The sequence below is a fragment of the Artemia sp. Qi Xiang Cuo genome, chromosome 6, assembly GCF_049724085.1.
Source record: "Artemia sp. Qi Xiang Cuo chromosome 6, ASM4972408v1, whole genome shotgun sequence".
In the NCBI taxonomy this organism is placed as follows: Eukaryota; Metazoa; Arthropoda; class Branchiopoda; order Anostraca; family Artemiidae; genus Artemia; species Artemia sp. Qi Xiang Cuo.
Genome location: NC_142799.1, coordinates 44,440,610 through 44,462,905, shown reverse-complemented (window position 1 = coordinate 44,462,905; position 22,296 = coordinate 44,440,610). Strand labels below are relative to the sequence as shown.

The window sequence follows — 22,296 nt, the reverse complement described above, 5'->3', positions numbered from 1 at the left end:
GCGTACGTAGGCTAACCTAGCCTAACCTAACTTAACCTAACCTAACTTAATCTAACCTAACCTAACCTAATCATACACCTAACTTTTTGTGCTCATGATAAGTTAACCTAACCTAACTTAAACATGTAGAAATGTTTCTATTTATTTATTAATATTTATTTATACCTAACCTAACCTATTGTTTTGGAGGTTAGATGAATGAGTTGGATCGATTGTCTTTAATAGTAGAAGAAGTCACTCATTTTATAATTTAAAAATTTTATGGGTAAATCCATAAGACAAAGGATCCAAAATTTAATTTAAAATTACAATATAACTTAAAATTTTTCATCTCTTTGAGAAAAAATCAGAACTGAAGGGGAACATTTTTTATTATCTTGGAAGAGAACTTTGAATTTCTTATGTCTTTGAGAAATTAATAACTGAAGTGGAAGCTTTTTTCATTTTCATTGGTAAAATTCAGAATTGAGCTAACTTTTTTATCTTCTTTAAGAAAATTCAGAAGAGAACTTGAACATTTTGCACTTCTTCGAGAAAACTCAGAATTCAAGTGATGCACCTTATCTTCATGTCAAAGATTCAAAATCAATGTACAATTTTTTCTATCTTCTATGAAAAATTTGGAACAGAACTTTAAATTTTTCATCTCTTTGCAAAATAATCGGAACTGAATTTAAGAAAATTAGAATTAAAGTGAAACTTTTTATCTTCACTGGAAAATAATCACAATCATAGTATAACTTTTCCTATCTTCTACAGAAAAATATAGAACTGAACCTTAAATTTCTATATCTTTGAGAAATTATGAACTGAAGTGGAAGTTTTTTTCATTTTCATTGGTAAAAGTTAGAATTGAGCTAACTTTTTTCTCTTCTTTAAGAAAATTCAGAAGAGAACTTGAACATTTTGCACTTCTTCGAGAAAACTCAGAATTAAAGTGGAGTTCCTTTTCTTCATGTTGAATATTCACAATCAATGTATAACTTTTTCTATCTTCTATGAAAAATTTGGAACAGAACTTTAAATTTTTCATCTCTTTGAGAAAAATCAGAACTGAATTTAAGAAAAATTATAAATAAAGTAAAATTCAGAAGAGAACTTGAACTTTTCTTCACTTCGTTGAGAAAATTTTAAATTGAACTAGAACTTTTTATGTTCCGTGAAAACATTCACAAGTATGGTATTACTTTTTCTCTTCTGAATTTTACTTTATTTATAATTTTTCTTAAATTCAGTTCTGATTTTTCAGTTCTGAAAATTTTAAATTGAACTAGAACTTTTTATGTTCCGTGAAAACATTCAAAAGTATGGTATTAATTTGTCTATCTTCCACTGAAAAATTTAGAATTGAACTTTAAATTTCTTTATGTTTTTGTTAAATAAAGATCTTAAGTGGAAGATTTTTATTTTCTCTTTAGAAATTAGAATTGAATTGTGTTCTTTGATAAAATTCAGTAGAGAACCTGAAGTTTTACTCACTTCGTTGAGAAAATTTAAATTTGAATTAGAACTTTTTATATTCCGTGAAAATATTCACAAGTATGGTATTACTTTTTCTATCTTCCAAGGAAAAATTTAGAATTGAACTCTAAATTTCTTTATGTCCTTGTGAAATAAAGAACTGAAGTGGAAGATTTATGTTTTCTCTGGAGAAATTAGAATTGAATTGTGTTCTTTGATAACAGTCCGAAAATAGCATTAACTTATTTATCTTCTTTTAAAAATTTGGAATAGTATTTTAAATTTTTGGATTCTTCGAGGGAGATCTGAACTAAAGAAGAAAATTTTTATATTATTTGGAAAAATGTAAATGATAAATGCATAGTTTATTTTTCATTGAGAAAATTCAGAAGAGAACTTGAACTTTCCTTGACTTCGTTGAGAAAATTTTAAATTGAACTTTAAAGTTTTTCATCTCTTTGAGAAAAGTCGGAACTGAATTTAAGAAAATTTAGAATTAAAGTGAAACTTTCTATCTTCATAGAAAATAATCACAATCATAGTATAACTTTTCCTATCTTCTGTGGAAAAATTAGAACTGAACTTTAAATTTTTTATGTCTTGGTGAACTTAAAACTGACGTGGAAGCTTCACCTACGTAATACTTAGAAACCTTAGCTCAGAAAAGCCTGAAATATCCAACTACTCATCCCAAGCTAGAAGTTTCAGACAACAAACACCTATGAGGGACTAAGAATCCTAGCTCTGAAAAGTCCAAAAAGCAAACTACACCTCCCAAATCATAATTTTCTGAAAGCACACACCTATGAAAGGCTAAGAAATCTAGCTCAGAAAAGTCAAAAATGGCAAGCCACTCATTCCCAAATCATAGGTTTCAGTCAACACACACCTACGAAAGGCTAAGAAATCCAGCTCAGAAAAGTCAAAAAATAGCAACCCACACATCCCAAATCATAGGTTTCAGACACCACATGCCTACGAAAGACTAAGAAATCTGGTTATGAAAAGTCGGAAATAGCAAATTGCATAGCTCAAATCATAAGTTTCAGACAACACACACCTATGAAATACTAAGAAACCTTAGCTCAGAAAAGCTTGAAATAGCAAACCATTCATCCCAAACTATAGGTTTCAGACAACAAACACCTATGAGTGACTAATAATCCTAGCTCTAAAAAGTCTATAAAACAAACTAAAAAGCCCAAATCATAATTTTCTGACAGCACGAACCTATGAAATGCTAAGAAACCTAGCTCAGAAAAGTCAAAAATAGCAAATTAACCATCCCAAATCATAGGTTTCAGACAACACATAACTATGAAAGGCTAAGAAATCCAGCTCAGAAAAGTCAAAAATAGCAACCCACCCATCCCAAATCATTGGTTTCAGACAACACACATCAACAAAAGACTAAGAAATCTAGCTTAGAAAAGCCCGAAATAGTAATTTACATATCCCAAATCATAAGTTTCAGACAACATTCACCTACGAAATACTATGAAACCTTAGCTCAGAAAAGCCTGAAATAGCAAATTACACACCTCAAATCATAAGTTTCAGAGAACGCACAACTATGAAATACTAGGAAACCTTAGCTCAGAAAATCCTGAAATAGCAAACTACTCATCCCAAACTATAGGTTTCAGACAACAAACATCTATGAGGGACTATGAATCCTAGCTCGGAAAAGTCCAAAAAGCAAACTATAAATCCCAAATCATAGGTTTCAGACAACACACACCAACGAAAGACTAAGAACATTATATACCAAATCATAGGTTTCAGTCAACACACACCAGGTTTCAGACAACACACACAAACGAAAGAATAAGAACCTTATATCCCAAATCATAGGTTTCAGTCAACACACACCAACAAAAGACTAAGAAATCTAACTTAGAAAAGCCCGAAATAGTAATTTACATATCCCAAATCATAAGTTTCAGACAACATTCACCTACGAAATACTATGAAACCTTAGCTCAGAAAAGGCCTGAAATAGCAAATTAGACACCTCAAGTCATAAGCTTCAGACAACACACACCTATGAAATACTAAGAAACCTTAGCTCAGAAAAGCCTGAAATAGCAAACTACTCATCCCGAACTATAGGTTTCAGACAACAAACACCTATGTGGGACTAAGAATCCTAGCTCTGAAAAGTCCGAAAAGCAAAACTACAAATCCCAAATCATAAGTTTCAGACAACACACACCAACGAAAGACTAAGAAATCTAGCTTAGAAAATCCCGAAATAGTAATTTACATATCCCAAATCATAAGTTTCAGTCAACACACTCCCACGAAAGGCTAAGAAATTCAGCTCTGAAAAGTCCAAAAGCAAACTACTCATCCCAAACTATAGGTTTCAGACAACAAACACCCATGAAAGGCTAAGAAATCTAGCTCAGAAAAGTCAAAAATAGTAATTTACTTATCCCAAATCATAAGTTTCTGACAACACACACCTATGAAAGGCTAAGAAACCTAGCTCTGAAAATTCAAAAATAGCAAACTACTCATCCCAAACTATAGGTTTGAGACAACAAACACCTATGAGGGACTAAGAAATCTAGCTCAGAAAAGCCCGAAATAGTAATTTACATATCCCAAATCATAATTTTCTGACAACATTCCCCTACGATATATTAGGAAAGCCTAGCTCATAAAAGTCTGAAATAGCAAACTACTCATCCCAAACTAGAAGTTTCAGACAACAAACACCTATGAGAGACTAAGAATTCTAGCTCTGAAAAGTCCAAATAGCAAACTACACATCCCAAATCATAATTTTCTGACAATACACACCTATGAAAGGATAAGAAATCCAGCTCAGAATGGTCAAAATAGCAAACCACCCATCCCAAATCATAGGTTTCAGACAACACATACCTATGAAAGACTAAGAAATCCAACTCAGATAAGTCAAAAATAGCAACCCATACACCCCAAATCATAGGTTTCAGTCAACATACATCAACGAAAGACGGGGCCCGGGGCTGGCCTTTGAGGGTCTGGGGGGCGGGGGGGTAGCCCTGGGAACTTTGGGGGGCACGGGGGGTTCCTTCTGGATTGGGGTTTGGGTATTGTAACCCTTTGGATGGGGTTTGGGTGTTTGGGGCCCTTGAGGGTTGGGTTAGGGGACCTCACAACACTGTTCAAATGGAACTTGTGTATTATAACGACCACACTCAAAACCTCTTCTAAAATCATCTTTTAAATCATCTTTTAAAATGTCTCTAACGGTTTCGCCGAAATAATTCCATAAGCTGTCAAAAACCGTTTCGCCCAAATAATCCCCTAAAAGTAATTTCAGCGTGTTCCTTTTGTTTGGTATCTCTGTGCTTTCACATTTCAAATTTCTAGGAAACCCTTTCCTACGTTAATCTCTTCATCTCATAAATTTTCCTAGCTAAACTATTAAGGTTTCGTTAGAATATCAATTTATCTCTTCGACTTAAAGCTCAGTGAAGCCCTATTTAAAAATAGAATTTCTATCTCTTTAAACTCCCACATAATTCCAAGATAACAAGTGATGTCATTTATAATTCCTGACACTAACGATCAATGAAGCCCTATTTAAAAATAGAATATTAATTTTTCTCTCTGACCTAAAGAACGTTTATCCCTCAGACCTAAGATTAAAGAAGCCTTAATGTTTCTTAATTTCCCCTTCGTGAATCAATAATTTTCCCTAGCGATTATGTAAATCAAGCTCTCAGGTTAGGCTAGCCAAACAACAATGAAGCCATGTTTGTTTCTTAATTCCCCCTTCGTGAATCAATAATTCCCCCACCGATTGTTTAAATCACCCCTCATGTCATTACACGTAGTCAAACAACAACAAATCGATTGACCTTGACCCCCATTAGACTCGATCGATAATCCTTGAATAAATTATGTCCTGTCAGTATTCTATGCCCATATATGGTGCCCCGTTTGTGCTGGTACCCCCCTTTCTACTCACGGAATAACTTACAACGCCTACCCTCGGGCCCTTGGGGGCTGTGTCGATACCTGAGTATTTTGTTATAAGAACTTTAAACTATTTTCAACAGAATGTCTATCTCAAAATTTTTATCTGATGCATTTAAGGCGTGGAGGAGGGGGGGGGCTAGTTGCCCTCCGATCTCTTTTGACTCTTAAAAAGTTAACAAGAACTTTCAATCTCAAATCAAATGAGCCCTCTCCGAAGTTTATACGAGCAACCCTTCCATAAAAACCATACATACCCTTAGAGCATTACCCATAACACCTGTCTCCGGGCCCTGGCGGGGTGCTTCAACACAGGAATTTTTCTTGTCTTACCTTTGAACTATTTTTAATGAAATGGCTATTATAAAAATTTCATCGGATAGGCTTGGGGAAACACGGGTGTGTGGGGGGGGGGGGGGCTAGTTGCCATTGGATATCTTTTTACTCTTAAAAATTGAACTAGAACTTTCAATTTGTAATCAAATGAGCCCCCTCTGAAGTTTATACGAGTATCCCTTTCATAAGAACCATATGCACCCCCAGGACAACACTTACAAAGCCTGTCCTCCGGGCTCTAGGGGACGATTTTGTTATCTAATTTTTGAACAATTTCCAAAACATTGGCTATCTCAAAATTTGTAGCGGACGGGTTTGAGGCAAAAAGAGCATGGGGGGGGGGCTAGTTGCCCTCGGATATCTTTTGACTCTTAAAAATTGAGCTAGAACTTTCAATTTCCAATCAAATGAGCCCCCTCTGAAGTTTATACGAGCATCCCTTTCATAAGAACCATATACGCCCCCAGGACAACACTTACAACCCCAATCCCCCGGGCTCTGGGGGAAGTTTTTGTTATCTAAATTTTGAACAATTACTGGCTATCTCAAAATTTGTAGTGGATGGGTTTGGGGAAAAAAGAGCGTGGGGAGGCTAGTTTAACTCTCTTGACTCTTAAAAAATGAAAAAGAACTTTCAATTTCCAATCAAATGAGCCCTCTATGAAGTTTATACGAGCATCCCTTTCATAAGAACCATACATGCCCTTAGGGCATAACTTAGAACGCCTTCCCCTCTGCACAGGGGGGTTGTATTAACAACGGATTTTTTCTTACCCGACCTTTGAACTATTTTTAACAAGATGTTTATCTTAAAATTGTCATCAGATGAATTTTGAAAAAGAAGGCGTGGGGGGCTAATTGCCCTTGGATCTCTTTTGTCTATTAAAAATTGAGCTCAAACTTTCAATTTCAAATCAAATGAGACCTCTCTAAAGTTTTTACGAGCATCTCTTTCATATGAACCATATATGCCCCAGGGCATAACTTACAACACCTGCCCCCGGGCCCTGAGGGGCTGTGACGACACCTGAATTTTTGTTATCTGAAATTTGAGAAATTGTTAACTTAATGGCTATCTCAAAATTTTTATTGGATGCGTTTGGAGAAAAAGGGGAGTGCGGGACTAGTTGCCCTCCAATCTCTTTTGACTCTAAAAAACATAACTAGAACTTTCAATTTCCAATCAAATCAGCCATCTCTGAATTTTTTTACGAGCATCCCTTCAGTAAAAACCATATATTCCCCCCTGGAATAACTTACAACACCTGCCTTGGGGCCCTGGGGGGCTGTCTTGACCCCTGAGTTTTCGTTATATGGTCATTGAACTATTTAAAATAGAGCTGTCTCAAAGTTCTTATCGGATGAGTTTGATGAAAAAAGGGCGTGGAGGGGGGGGTTAGGTGCCCTCCAATCTCTCTTGATTCTTAAAAACAGAACTAGAACTTTCAATTTCCAATCAAATGATCCCTCTTTGAAGTTAATACGAGTATCCCTTCCATAAGAGGGTTGTTGGGGAGTGTCCTCCTCAAAAACATATTTTTCATTTGGAAATCAACTACGCAGAACATAATGGCTATCTCAAAAGTTTGTTTGGATGTGTTTGGGGTAATTGTGGGCGTGGGGGGGGGCTAGTTGCCCTCCAGTCACTTTTGACTATTAAAAAGGGCACTAGCGCTTTGAATTTCCAATCGAATGAGCCTTTTTTGAAGTTTCTACGACAATGCCTTCTATAAAAACCTTATATGCCCCCAGGATATAGCTTAAAACCCTTGCCCTGAAGGTTGTGGGGGAGTGTCCTCCTCAAATACATATTTTATATCCAAAAATCAACTACACTGAACAAAATGGCTATCTCAAAATTTTGATTGGATGTGTTTGGGGAAATGATGGGCGGGGGGGGGGGGGTTGCCCTCCAATCACTTTCGACCATGAAAATGGGCACTAGTCCTTTGATTTTCCAATCGAATGAGCCTGTTTTGAAGTTTCTACGACAACGCCTTCTATAAAAACTTTATATGCCCCCAGGGCATAACTTAAAACCCTTGCCCTGAGGGTTTTGGGGGAGTTTCCTCCACAGAAATATATTTTTTATCAGAAAATCAACTACGCTGAACAAAATGGCTATCTCAAAATTTTGATTGGATGGGTTTGGGGGAATGACGGCGCGTGGGGGGGGGGGGCTAATTGCCCTCCCATCACTTTTGACCCTTAATAAGAGCACTAGAACTCTCGATTTCCATTCGAATGAGCCCCCTTTGAAGTTTCTACGACGATCCCTTCCGTATGAAGTGCCTTTGGGAAAAAAATAATAACAATACTAATAATAAAACATTGGAGCCGTAAGACCTTTACTATAGGCAACGCTTTAGCGTTGCCTCTGATATTGATCTAAATCAATATACGCCATTTACAACCAATAAATTGGAATCAGATATAAGCCAGAGACGTGAAAAACTGGAAAAATATTCAATATGTTAACCAGTAGTGAAACTTCGGCAATAAAAGACGAATAGAAATTAATTTAAAAAAAAAATCGGAACAGAAGTTTTTCAAAGAAAAGTAAAAAGCCATATTACACTCAAGATTAGCAGAAATCTAGATCTTTAATAATTAAAACTTAAAACGACCAGAAATTACTATCAAATTAAAAATGAAAATGAAAATGAACAAAATTAAAATGAATGATCATATCAAAAATTAAGATAATAGATGCTGACATCAATATATAAATAAATCTGTAAACGAGTAAAACCTAACTTGAACATTCAAGTCAAACTGAAAATGAACAAAAATTCCTAGACATGGGAGTTATACTACTGCTCCTTTCCACCTTCCATGACCCTAAAATTTCTAATGTCTATCAGGTCATCTGCACTTTACTGAAGACAAAATATATTATAAACCTTCTTTTTTATTTACAACGTTGAAAAATGTAAAAAATATTAAAATGAAGTAAAACCTTGAAATTTCTAAAACCTTGAAACCTTGGAATAAAAACTTAATATATCGGTGATTTCCAGGAATAAATATCATTAAATATTAAATATTCAGTCTGTTTTCATTAATTCTGTCAATCATCTTGATTATTATAGTGATTTATTTTTTATCACTCTTTGGAAAGAGTAAAGCACAATGTTCAAAGTAAACATGATCTTATATAAAATACAAATGACGCAATAGAATTTTCAAAATTTTCCGGTTAGGGGAGCAGGAAGGGGGTAGTATTCAAACTTTTGTTAGTAGTAATTCTTGTTTGTTTTAAGTTTGAATCGAGTATTCAACTATATTTTTATTCGTTTTAAGATATATTTGTTCATCTGTATCAATATCGGTTATCGTTATGTTTGATAGAGTCATTTATTTTAATTTTTGTTCTTTTTGGGTTTCATTTATTCTTTAATAATAATTTCTGGCCGTGTTCAGTTTGAATTATCGAAGGATTTTATTTCTGCTGGTCTTTAGTTTAATATGGCTCTTCACTCTTGTTTGAAAAACTTCTTTTTCGGGAAGATTTTTTTCATTGATTACAAATAAGAAGACACTGTCCCAAAGACATCCTTTTGAGCAAAGCGTAAATGACGCTTTGCTCAAAAGCAAAGCCCTTTGGTTACACTTATTTGTGGTAATTTCCACTCGTTGAAAATTCGAGAGGTTTTCCGAAGTTTATATTTGAGCTAATTAAAGAAAGTTTCGTTCATCCGTTTCTATTACTTTCTTATAAAATAGAGAATCAAGTTTGACAAAAACAGTCGTTTAAATAAGAGACAAATGCACTACGGACAAGGATCAAAAGATTTTTATTTTCCCCGGATTTTAAAGACACTATATGCCTATTTCTTATTAGAAAAAAAAAATTAACTGAAACTAAGGAGCGACAATAAAACTTGAAACTTAAAACCCTCTTCAACGCCTCACTCTTTAAACTAAAGTTTTTTATTGTTTTAAAAAGTGTTGTGACAAAGAGTCAAACTTCAGGGTAAAGAGTAAAGCGCTGAGGGGGGGGGGACCCTTTCACATACGACAAATTTTCTGTTCATTTTAAGTTTTAATGTCGCTCCTTCCTTTAAGTTAAACAAACTTTTTTTTTATTTAATTTCTGAACGTTTTTCAACTAATGCAGGCTCTAAATAAGTTACTGGAGATTATGAATATGATTTTTGAAAAATAAGTAGTGCCTAACGATTTTAGGAAAACGTTAATTAAACCACTGTATGAAAAAGGTGATAAGATTGAGTGTCGTAATTGTCGAGGCATTAGTCTGTTCTCTGTAGGTGGCAAATTACTTAGTAATATGAAAGTTTTTAGACTGAGAGATGCTGTAGACAAAGTTTTAAGAGAAGAACAGTACGGTTTTAGAAAAGATAGAGGGTGTGTCGACCAAATTTTCACTCTTAGGTTAATAATTGAGAAGTGCCTTAGTTGTCAAACATCTTAGGTCCTCAGTTGTATAGATTATAAGCAAGTGTTCGATTCTGTAAATAGAAGAGCTTTAGCAAAGGTCTTAACCTTGTATGATATACCAGACAAATATATGAAAGTGGTTAGTGCTATGTACGAGAATAAAACTGCTGCGGTTAAGGTAGGAAATGAGGTTAACAGCTGATTTTGTATTAAATCCGGAGTTAAGCAAGGTTGTTTTCTATCCCCTTTTATATGGATCATTGTGATGGATTTTGTCTTTAAGAGTAAAGGTAAGGCAATGGGAGACCACAGAATCAAATGGGAAAATAAAACTCTCCTGGACTTAGGTTGTGCTGATGATATAAGTACTCTAGATGAAATTTTGAGCAAAATGAATGAACTTTTGGAAGTTTTACGTGTTGGGAGTGCCAGAATTTGCTTGAAAATTAATGGTTAGAAGACTAAGCAACTAAAGCTAGGAATAAGTGAAGATGAAAAGGTAACATCGGATAATAAAAAGATTGCTCCGGTAGGCAGCTTCACTAACCTTGGTAGTATGATTAGTAAAGACGGTGGGAGCAGTGAAGATGTTAAACGTAGAATAGCCAAGGCTCATGGTGTTTTTTCACCGGTGAAAAAAAGTTTGGAAGCACTAGGAAGATAAGTCTGCAAACCAAGATTAGAATATTGGAAGGTACAGTGATGACAGTGGCCATATATGGCTCTGAAGCATGGGCGCTACAAAAAGTGATGAAGATTTGCTACATGTTTTCCAGAGAAATTGTCTACGGATTGTTTTGGGTACCCGAGTGACTGACCGTATCTCAAACAGTAGGCTGTACGAAAAGTGTGGTTCAATCCTGCTTTCAAGGGCTATAATGAAAGAAAAGTTAAGATGGCTAGAGTACGTTCTGTGGATGAAGGATGACATATTGCCGAAGATTGTCCCTTTCGGCCAACTCTCTAGGGCTAAACGGAAAGCAGGTTGTCATTATCTGGGGTGGAAGGATGTCATAAAGAAAGATTTAAAGGAAATGGAAATTTTCTGGGAGGGTGTAAAGAGGGAGGCTTTGAATAGATTGTGGTGGAGGAGGAGCGTTTGTAGCTGTGTTGGCCTCAGGCGGCTTGGTGCTTCGGTGAGTTGTTAGTAGTAGTAGTAGTAATTTGTCTCAGCGTAGATAAGAAATGAAAAGAATTTTTTTTTGAAAATTCAAAAGTTCAAAAGAAATTTTGAATTTTACCAAAAACCATAGATTGTGCAGTTTTTTGTTTTTAGGGGACCGATTTGACATTTAGTCTCATTAGTATAAGAGTGTAATTAGTTGTTGTAAAAAAAAAAAATAGTTAATAACTATCAACAAATTTAGATGCTTGGTTAGCATATTTTACAAATCCTTTTTTTTGGGGGGGGCCATGGGATTTCGTAATAGAAATATAGCTTATCCAGAATCAACCTAATTAACAATCCTGTATGTTAGAGTATTTTTTAGAGGGGTGGGTGGAGAATTCGTCAAGCTACACAAATAAATATAAGTAAAGTCAATAGCATTGAGAAACTTTTGGGACTAGGTCAAAGTAAGAGGAATCTTTGCTCTCTTGGGTGCGTTCTCGGTTCTATTTCTTGGAGATTGCTAATGATATGGATTTCCCTTTATTTACAATTCATTACCGCGATCTGTTCGATATACCTAAACAGGAGGGAGGGGACGAGTCCGGTTCCCTATACTAGTCCAAAGGATCCAAGGTAACAAGTACTGCATCTAGGCTACAATTTTTGTAATCAAAATTTTTAATATCAGTATTTTTTTTTGGGGGGGGGGGATTTGTACCTTTTTTCTTACAAGAAGTAATATTTTTTTCAAGAAAAAAGTTTTGTTTGTTGGGGGGGCAGATTACGACTATTTCCTTGCAATTGAGCCTTAAAAAAGGTAAAAAAAAACAAGTTTTCCAAAGGGAAGCAGAGAGCCATATTAAAACCTTAGAAGAGAAAAAAATTCGTATAATAATCCAAACTTAAAACAACAGAAACTACTGTCAATAAACAAACAAATACAAAACAATTAAGAATTAAACTGAACAATTATAATGAAAATAGTATATATTGCTCTAGATAAATCCTAAAACGAAAAGAAATGAAAAATCAAGCAAAACTTGAAACGAACAGAAATTAGTAAAGTAGGAACACGGCTACCATCCCCTAACCTTTTATAGGTCAGAGCACTGTTTGCCCTTTGCTCCCCCCTGATATTCCGTAAAAGTTTGAACTCGATCACCCTAGCCATTTCGGAGATTTTTATAGATGATTTAAAACTTTGGTGCACAAAGCGTCTGTTGATTTACCCAGGTCTGCGTGCTGTATCCAGAATACATTCTAGGGAAACCCTAGAAATCTTGTCCTAGTGAACGATCCGAAAGAGTTCCTAGCTAATCGGAAAATCAAAACCAAACCAGGTTGCCTTTCCCACTAAAACCTATTTATTAACAATGGGTACTTTAAGTAAATAGGGGCATTGTCCCTTACTTTGTGGGGGGGGGGGGGTGATATTCACGCCAGAGACACACTTTTTACTCCTTGACGCTTACGGAGAACATTGTTAACAAAAATTTTAATTCAATATCGCTGGGGTCCAAAACCGGGTAGCAGAAAACGGCACTGGAGGGAGGCTGGACGTACTCCAATCACTTTTGGCTCTGGACAGGATACTAGAGATTTCCATTTCGGGTCGAACGAGCCTCCTACTAGGTCTTCACAATGACTCTTTTCATACGAGATGGTTGAAGGAAAAAAAAATTGGCCATGTTCTGGCTCTTTGCTGGGCTCCGGTTCGAGCGAAGTAATTATTTTTTATTATTAATATTTGTCCTTCGGCATTAGGGTAATTCAAGACAGATGACTGAGGGATGTAATTTTCGAGTTGGTTAGGAAAATAGTTTTTGCAGTTTTTTGGCCCAACTTTGTTGAGGAGGGAGAGGAGGGGAGGACTATGCACATGAACATTTTTTTTACATTAAGTTCCTTACGGTTGTAATTTTCCAACGGATCAGAGACAAAAAAATTTTAATCGATTAAATGCCCCCCGAACTCAGTCCAACAGAAAAATCTTCATTCTCTTTATTATATAGAAGAATCCCTGAAGGCTTCTATCAAATCGCAAAACCAAGATCCAGCCCCCCTTTTTTTCATTATAAAATAACAGGGTAAACGATTGAAAATTTGCATTATTTGCAGCCCTTGCTTCGTCCCTGCAGGCAGATTTATTGGACCTTTCGACTATTTTGAGTAAAAAGGCTTTCGCGAAATTTCCATTGGATGTCATGTTGGGTTATTGGAAAAATTGGTATCAAACAGGGGGTTGGGGGTTGGTTGCCCTCCGATCAGTTTTCAGTTTTAAAGAAATGCGTAATAGAATGCGAGCATAATTTATATCTCTTTTTTTTTCTTAATGTAAATATTATGTCTCTAGTGACAGACTTGCAAGAAATTGGTAGCTAATACCAAAGAAAATTTAATTTTTCCTATTGATTTATTTTGAAATAAAGAACATCCATTGGTGTGAATAGCTTTTTTTCCGCAGACAATTTATTTTTGTCTGATTTTCAAATGTATGTGAAAGGATTCTGGTTCCTTTCCTTGATGGAAATGAAAATTTCTTCGAGCTTTGACAAACATTTAAAATCAATCTTTCAAACGATAATAAATTAGAGTAAAAGCCTGGCTTATATTTTCGTTCGTTTATTTCATTTTCTTTCTAGAATCTCCACTGAAAATTTTCACTGTGTAAACATACATAATATGGATGTTCCAATATTTTTTTTTTATATATAGATTAGATTTATAATTTGGATCTTAGGATTGGAACTGGAAATGAAATTTTACCACTAAAATATAATTCCTTTGCCTTTTAATTACCGGGCTTGAATTTAAAGAAGGCACTTATAATTCAGGCTGTTCTAGTTCAAGTTGTACCTTAACTTGACTTGAGGTAGAGTGATGTTTCGTTTGTGACTTAACTCCTTTGCCTCCTGAACTGAACCGCAGTTCAAATTAACTGTAGTTCTTCTAGGTCTGGTCTTGACTCGACACCCTACCTATTTGATTAAAATAAACATTGGTTTGGTCTTCATTGCACTAAATGAACAGTTCATACTATAAAAAATTACAGAAAAACACTATTTTACAGCATCCTTATGCGAAATGCAAAAAATGAATATTGCCTAATTTAAAATTATTGAGTTTTACCATAAAGCTGGAAGCATCACTTGGGTCTATTAAATGAAGGTTCTCTGAAGTAGAATTGAAGACAGACGTAATCGGTAGGTTGACTGGAGCCGGCAGCACAGAGATGCCTTCAATTTTGTGTCTAGATAGTACAAGCCAAGCAACAATGTAGACCACCATGTCTGAAACAAGGTCAAATGCAAATCTAAAAGGGAATATTGCTTTTAATTAAATTTGTCTTCTGTTAGTTTAATAACTTAAAACAAGGTCGTTCGTTAATATAACTAAATTTGGCCAGGTTCTTATGCCCCCCACATACCTATAATGGTACCTGCTCTCCTAAACTGCTATTTTAATAAAAAAAAAAATCAAAGATATTTCTTTTTTTGCTATGAGTGAGTCTAGCTGAGTCAAGACATCATTAAAACTCTATATAGTAAGTTAAACAACACAGTCATAAATCCACCTTTTTAACCCTGGATTTTTTTCTGAAAAGCTCGAAATTCCTGACATTTGAAACTTGTCATTCTAAATTTGAGATTTTAAAAGGAGACAAATTTCGAAAATCTTAGAACAATTTATTTGGTATTTTTTAAATTGTAACACCTCCAATCTTAATTGTAATTGTAAATTGTGGTGGCCGGCGTTTACGCCTCCGGTGAATACCCACCCGCGGAAAATACCCCCCACCCCACGGATCCCCCCGGAAAATACCCCCGGTGAAAAATACCCCCCGCGGAAAATCCCCCCGAAAAATCCCCCCGGAAAATCCCCCGGAAAATGCCCCCCGCGTAAAATAACCCTCCGCAGAAAATATCCCCCCCCAGAAAATACCCCCCCGTGGAAAAAAATACCCCCGTGGAAAATAAGGCTTTCCAAATTTGAGAATTTTATTTGAGTTTTTTTTTTATTTCCGTAGGGGGAAGGAATTTTGGTACTTGTGTATTATGCGCCACTCGCTCAAGTCTTCGGTGTGTAAAATTCGAGACCACGCCGTTTTTTTTCGTTCGATTCTTCGTTATTTTAGAAATGAATTTACGCTATAGATTTGCACAGTAGAGAAGGGGGGGGGTATGTATAACGGTTCTGCGTGCAAAATGTGTTTGGTAGAATTATTCTGCGTATTAGATAGATAGACAAATAAGTGTATTTCAAAGCCAAATATACGGCCATGAACACAGTAAAATAACATAAATGAATATAGTGAATGGGGGAGGGGGTGTTTAACCCCCCCCCAAAAAAAAAAATACCCTCATCCACGAATACCCCCCCCCTCCTTCGGAAAGTCACCCCCACTGAAAATACCCCCTCCTTGGAAAACACCCTCGTGGAAAATACCCTCCCTTCTGTGGAAAATAGGCATCCGTCTGACTGAACGTATTTCAAACAGTAAGATGTACGAAAAAAATTCTTCTATCTCCTTTCTATGACTATAATGACAAAAAGGTTGAGATGGCAACGATACTTTTTCCGGATTAAGAATGATAGATTCCGAAAGATCGTACTCTTCAGACAGTCATTCGGGACAAGAGAAAGCAGGTCAGGTCATCCTTGCATGGCATGAGAAAAGGCAGTTAAAAGGGATACAAACGTAAAGGCTTTAATTGAAGAATATTGGAAATTAAGAGTCTTAGAAGTGAAACTTTTCAAAAAAGTAGAGATTCTTGAAATGGGAATATTGGGTTGTCGTGATCAGAATTATCAAATTGTTAAAAACCAGGATTTGTTAAAATGAAAGCTTTTTCAGAACTGAATATTAAAAATCTTAGATGGGAAATTATTTTAAAATGTGGAGTTTCTAGAAATATGGTAGATTTTATTGTTGAAATTTGAAAATGAAAACTCTATAATTGTAAACAGCTTGAATTTGTTCGATATTCAAAGGCTTTAGGTGCAGAAATGTGAAAACTAAAAGGCTTCTGAGTGAAATCGATTAAAAAATTAAGATTCTTGAAACGTTGTAAAACAAAAAACTATGAAATTGTTAAGAAAAAATTTAAATTTGTTAAATTGTAAAGGCTTAGGTTGCAGAAATGTGAAGTTTAAGAGTCTTAGAAGTGAAATTGCTCAAATAAATTTTATATTCTTAAAAAAAAGATCGATTTTATTATCAAAATTCGAAAAAAAGAAATCAAATGAATTTTCAAATGAATTTTGAATTTTCAAATTTAAAACTGTGAGTAAAACTTTAAACGACCAAGAATTAGCCATTGCATGAGGGGGAGCGACTCCCTCCACACTCTTCACGCTAGAAATTAACTAAGGCTAGTTAAGAGTTTTTAAAGATTTTGAGGAAATTGCCACATAAATTAATAAACCTAAACATCATATGAAAAGAAGTCGATTGAACTAAGATCTTATTAATCATGGCTGAATGTGATAAAAAAGGAAAGTCGTTCCAAATTGGGTTAGGCTTTATCTTGCTAGAGATGTTTCTGATCGGAATAAACATATAATAAGAATGTATTATAAAGTTGTTCTCACTGAAAGTTATGAGTATAAATTTTAAAAGTAGTTTGGTAAGATCTACATGAACAGACTTAGAACTTTTGTCGATTATTCAGGTTTAAACAGGTTTTCTTTACAGCATTCTTTTGGTTTTCTTTACAGCATTCTTATGGTAAGCTTGTCCTTTTAAGAGGTATAGCTGGTTTGTTGTTGCAATATTTTAATTCCACCGTATTTGCTTTTAAAGTCTACGACGAAAAAATCTGAAGAGTATCCCCTTCTCTCTCCCTGTGAAAATGTAAGCACCCGAACAGTTAAAATCCCAAATGTAACCCTGCATTTCTTGCCATTCTATGAAAAACCTCCTGTGTAATGTTTGTTTACTTTTATATAGTCATAAATGTAACACCCCCCCCCCCCCCCCGGTTTTAGGCCCTTTTAGTATCCTAAACTCAATGGCAAGAATAATATGGCTCCTTGAGTAAATTATATTGTTTCTTTTAGGCTCCAAACGCAGCTCATTTTACGGCCTTAGATATCCTCCCAGGCCTTTTAATTTTTCTCGAAAGCAAAAGTTAACTTTGAGTTCAGAAAGAATTTACTTGTGTGTGATTAAGAACATATATTAATCAGTACCAAATTGTTCGTAGCCATTATTTATTACACTCCTCCCCTGTCAAAGGTTTTTACTTTTATAACTTTAATAAATCAAATAATATTAACATTTTGATTAACAAATATCAGTATATGTATATTAAACTGACAATACACATTCCATTTGTATTTTTTTCAGTAAAGTGCAAATTGTGTTCTGGCCTAGGGGTTTTGAGCCATACTCATGTTAATTTCTGCTCTTTTTGAGTTTGACTCGGTTATTTATTATAATTTATGTTCGTTTTGGGTTTCATTTATTTATTGATGCTGATTTGTGGTAGTTTCACGCTTGGTAGATTATTTTATTTTATTTTTGCTCATCTTTGGTTTAATGGAGTTCTTTACTTTTCTTTGAAAAGCTTATTTTGTGGAAATAGTTTTTTTTTAATTAATTTCTGTTCGTTTTATATTGACATAGTCTTTTCAGGGAAAAAGAAAATAATAGTTTAAATCCTTTCTTTTTTTAAGACTTTATAGTTTGACCTGCTATTTGCATGCTGGAGAAAATTTTTCAGCAATTTTTAACAATATGCGAACTTTTAAAAATCTGGATACAAATAGTAGTGTTGAATTTAGTTTCATACATCCTCTAGTTGACCTGAAATAGTAAACTTGATACCATTCGCAAAAAAATCTGTGTACTTTCTTTGATAGCTTGCATACATTTACGCTTTTTTGATTTGGTTAAAATGTAAGAGCAGATTAGCCCCGAAAGTCTAAATATAATACCCTCAGTCATTCTTGGGATACTGCTGAGATGCCTTATTGAGAATTAGCAATAACACAGTGCATTTTGATTTAACCTTAACTTAAAACCTTTGCCCTGGAGACTCTGGGGGGTTTGTCATCCTTACATACATAGTTTACAGAACTTTCAACTACGTTGAAGAAAATGGCTATCTTTAAACTTTGATTGAATGTGTTTGGGGAAACGGTGGGCGTGAGAGGGGGGTCAATTACTCTCCACTCACTTTTGACTATTAAAAAGGGGCATTTCAATTTCAAAACAAATGAGCCCTTTTTGAAATTTTTACAACAATTTTCTATAAAAACCTTATATACCCCCCAGGGCATAACTTACAACCCTTGCACTGAGGGCTCTGAGGGAGATTATCATCCTAAAAGACCTAGTCTCCAGAACTTTCGATTACGTTGAATAAAATACATATCTCAAAATTTTGATTGGATGTGTTTGGGGAAATGGTGGGCGTGAAAGGGAGGTTAGTTGCCCTTCAATCACTTTCGACTATTAAAAAGCCACTAGCCTTTTCAATTTTTATTTGAATGAGCCCTTTTTCAATTTTTATTTGAATGAGTGATGTTTTTACAACATCACTTTCTATAAAAACCTTACATGCTCCCAGGGCATAACTTAAAACCCTTGCCTTGAGGGTTGCGGGGGGGGATGGGTTGTCAACCTTAAAGGCCTAATTTTCAAAACTTTCAACTACGTTGAATAAAATGGCTATCTCAAAATTTTGATTGGATGTGTTTTGGGAAAAGGTTGGCCTGAGAGGGGGGTTATTTGCCCTCCAATCACTTTCCACCATTAAAAAGGGCACTAGCCCTTTGAATTTCCAATCGAATGGACCCTTTTTCAAGTTTCTACGACAAAGATTTCAAAAAAAACCTTATATGCTCCCAGGGCATAACTTACAACCGTTGCCCTGAAGACTGTGGGGGGAGTGCTCTGCTCAAAGGTATAATTTCCTGAACTTTAAACTGCGTGGAACAAAATGGCTATCTCAAAATTTTGATTGGATTTGTTTGGGGAAATGGTGGGCGTGGAAAGGGTTTTAGTTGCCTTCCAATCACTTTCGACAATTAAAAAGGGCACTAGCCATTTCAATTTCCAATTGAATGGGCCCTTCTTGAAGTTTCTACGACAGCATGTTCTGTAAAAACCTTATATGTCCCCTGGGCATAACTCACAACCCTTGCCTTGAGGGCTTTGGTGGAGTGTCCTCCCCCAAAATATAATTTCTATCTGGAAATCAACAACGCTGAACAAAATGGCTATCTTAAAATTTTGAGTGGATGTGCTTGGGCAAAAGGTGGGCGAGAGAGGGGGGTTAGTTGACCTCAAATCACTTTCGACTATTAAAAAGGTCACTAGACGTTTGAATTTCTTATCGAATGAGCCCTTTTTCAAGTTTCTACAACATAGATTTCAATAAAAACTTCTATGAAAACTTCTAAAAGTTTCTATGACAACGCGTTCTATAAAAACGTTATATGCCCCAGGGCATAACTTTCAACCCTTGCCCTGAGGGCTTTGAGGGGGTTGTCATCCTTAAAAACCTAATTTACAGAACTTAAAACTACGTTGAAAAAAATGGCTATCTCAAAACTTTGGTTGGATGTGTTTGGAGGAATGATGGGCGGGGGGGGGGGGAATAAAATGGCTATTTCAAAATTTTGATTGGATGTGTTTGGAGGAATGATGGGCGGGGGGGGGCTAGTTGCCCTCCGATCACTTTCGACTATTAAAACGGGCACTAGCTCTTTGAATTTCCAATCGAATGAGCCTTTTTTAAAGTTTTTACGACAGCACCTTCTACAAAAACCTTATATTCCCCAGGGCATAACTTAAAACCCTTGCCCTGAAGGCTGTGGGGGAGTGTCCTTCTCAAAAATATACTTTCTATCTGGAAATCCACTACGCTGAACAAAATGGCTATCTCAAAATTTGGATTGAATGTGTTCCGGGAAATGGTGGGCGTGGAAGGGGTGTTAGTTGCCTTCCAATCACTTTCGACTATTAAAAAGGGCACATGGCACTCCCATTTCCAAATGAATGAGTCCTTTTCTAAGTTTCTACGACAACTTCTTCGATACGAGGCACCCTGCTTTAAAGGAAAAAAAAATAATAAATAATACACTGTGCCAACATCGTTCTTACATGCCCTCAGGGTATAACTTAAAACCCTTGCCCCGAGGGTTGTGAGGGAGTCTCCTCCTCAAAAATATATTTTCTATCTGGAAATCATATACGCTGAACAAAATGGCTATCTCATTATTTTGATTGGATGTGTTTGGGGGAATCAAAGGCGTGGGGGGGGCTAGTTACCGTCCAATCCCTTTCGACTACTAAAAACGGCACTGGCCCTTTGAATTTACAATCGAATGATCCTTTTTTGAAGTTTCTACGACAACACCTTCTATAAAAACCTTATATGCCCCCAGGGCATAACTTACAACCCTTGCCCTGATGGCTATTGGAGAGTGTCCTCCTCAAAAACATAAATCCTATACGGAAATCAACTACGCTGAACAAAATGGCTATCACAAAATTTTGATTGGATATGTTTCGGGAAAAGGTGTGCGTGGAAAGGGTGTTAGTTGCCTTCCATTCACTTTCGACTATTAAAAAGGGCACAAGCTACTCCAATTTCCAATTGAATAAGGCCTTTTTGAAGTTTTGATGAGATAAGATGAGATATATGAGATATACATTTATTAAAAAAGAAAACAAACACTATTCGCCTTTCGCCTGCCAAGAAAGGCAATAAACTTGAAAGGGCAGGCGAGGTTATCACTCTCAGCTAATTAAAACAACATTCATACCTTGCTACTCAACACACAAGAAACTTATCTGATGAAGGAATAAAGGAAAAAAGAGAGAAAGAGGAAAAGACAAGAAGTATATAGAAAAAAAAGAAAAAAAAACAAAGTAAATCGGGAAAATATCTTAAATAGAATGACAACCTGGAGTGGGCTTAACACCAAATTCACTCACGAGATAAAAGAAACTTCTTTGCCCGTGACTTGAAAGCCGGAAGACTAGACGCATTTTTCACACACTCGGGCAATATATTCCAAACATGGGGACCATAATGAAGAATCACAAAAGATGCCCGAGTGTTGCTCCTAAACTCATGAGTTAAGTCATCAGCTTTTCTTGTATTATGATCATGATGGTCTCTATTAAAAGTAAAAATATTTTCAAAAGCAGTGGTGAGCAGCTGATTCAAATATTTATACGAGAAAATCGCGACTTGGTAATCTCGAATTTGGGATACATCCATTAACTTATTCTTTTTAAAATGCTCATGAGCAGGAACCTCATCAGAATCATCAAATTCAGATAATAATTTTACAGCTCTATTCTGAAGTTTTTGTACTCTTTTGAAACATGTTACAAAATTACTTGCCCATATAGAGCATCCGTAGCTAATATATGGGTAAAATATAAAAAAATTAATCATTTTCAGGATCTTTTTTGGGACTAGATTTTTAATACTTCGCATCGCCCCAAGGCCTCTGCTTCATTTTTCTGCTATGCAGTTGAATGGTTTTTCCACGGCAGGTTTTCATCAATTAAAAACCCCAAATACTTCGTTGTTGCTACTCTCTTTATCACATTTTCTTGAACCGTGATATGGTCATTTCCAGCACTAGACGAAAGTCAAGAAAATATCATGAAAAAGGTTTGAGAAAAGTTTAGGGTTAACATATTTTGCGGAGAAAAAGTTAGAAATTCAGAAACTGCATTATGAATTTTATTATATAAAACATCAAGTGAAGGCGCTGCCAGAAAGAGCAAAGTGTCATCTGCAAACAGGATCACACCAACCTCTGACAGGTAGTGTTTCACTCGATCAATAAAATCATGAAAAGTAGAGGTCCCAAGATTGACCCTTGTGGGACCCCACACTCTATTTTCTTTTTTGAAGATAAAAATGACCCATTCTGAACTATCTGATACCGATTGTGTAGATACGATGAAAACCACTCCAGACTTGAACCCTTCACCCCAATCAAGTCAAGAGCTTGAATAAGCTCTGAGTGGTCCACCGTAT

The 22,296-nt window shown here is 35.6% G+C and overlaps 1 protein-coding gene across 1 annotated transcript in view; it reads right to left on the bottom strand.

Annotated features, from left to right (window-relative positions):
* LOC148951263 (major facilitator superfamily domain-containing protein 12-like) overlaps window positions 1-22,296 on the bottom strand; it is a 237,112-nt gene that overhangs the window by 114,763 nt on the left and 100,053 nt on the right. The window contains exon 4 of the mRNA XM_089091046.1: window positions 14,389-14,597. Within this exon, the coding sequence (XP_088947172.1) occupies window positions 14,389-14,597 (209 nt within the window). The remainder of the gene's footprint in view (window positions 1-14,388; window positions 14,598-22,296) is intronic.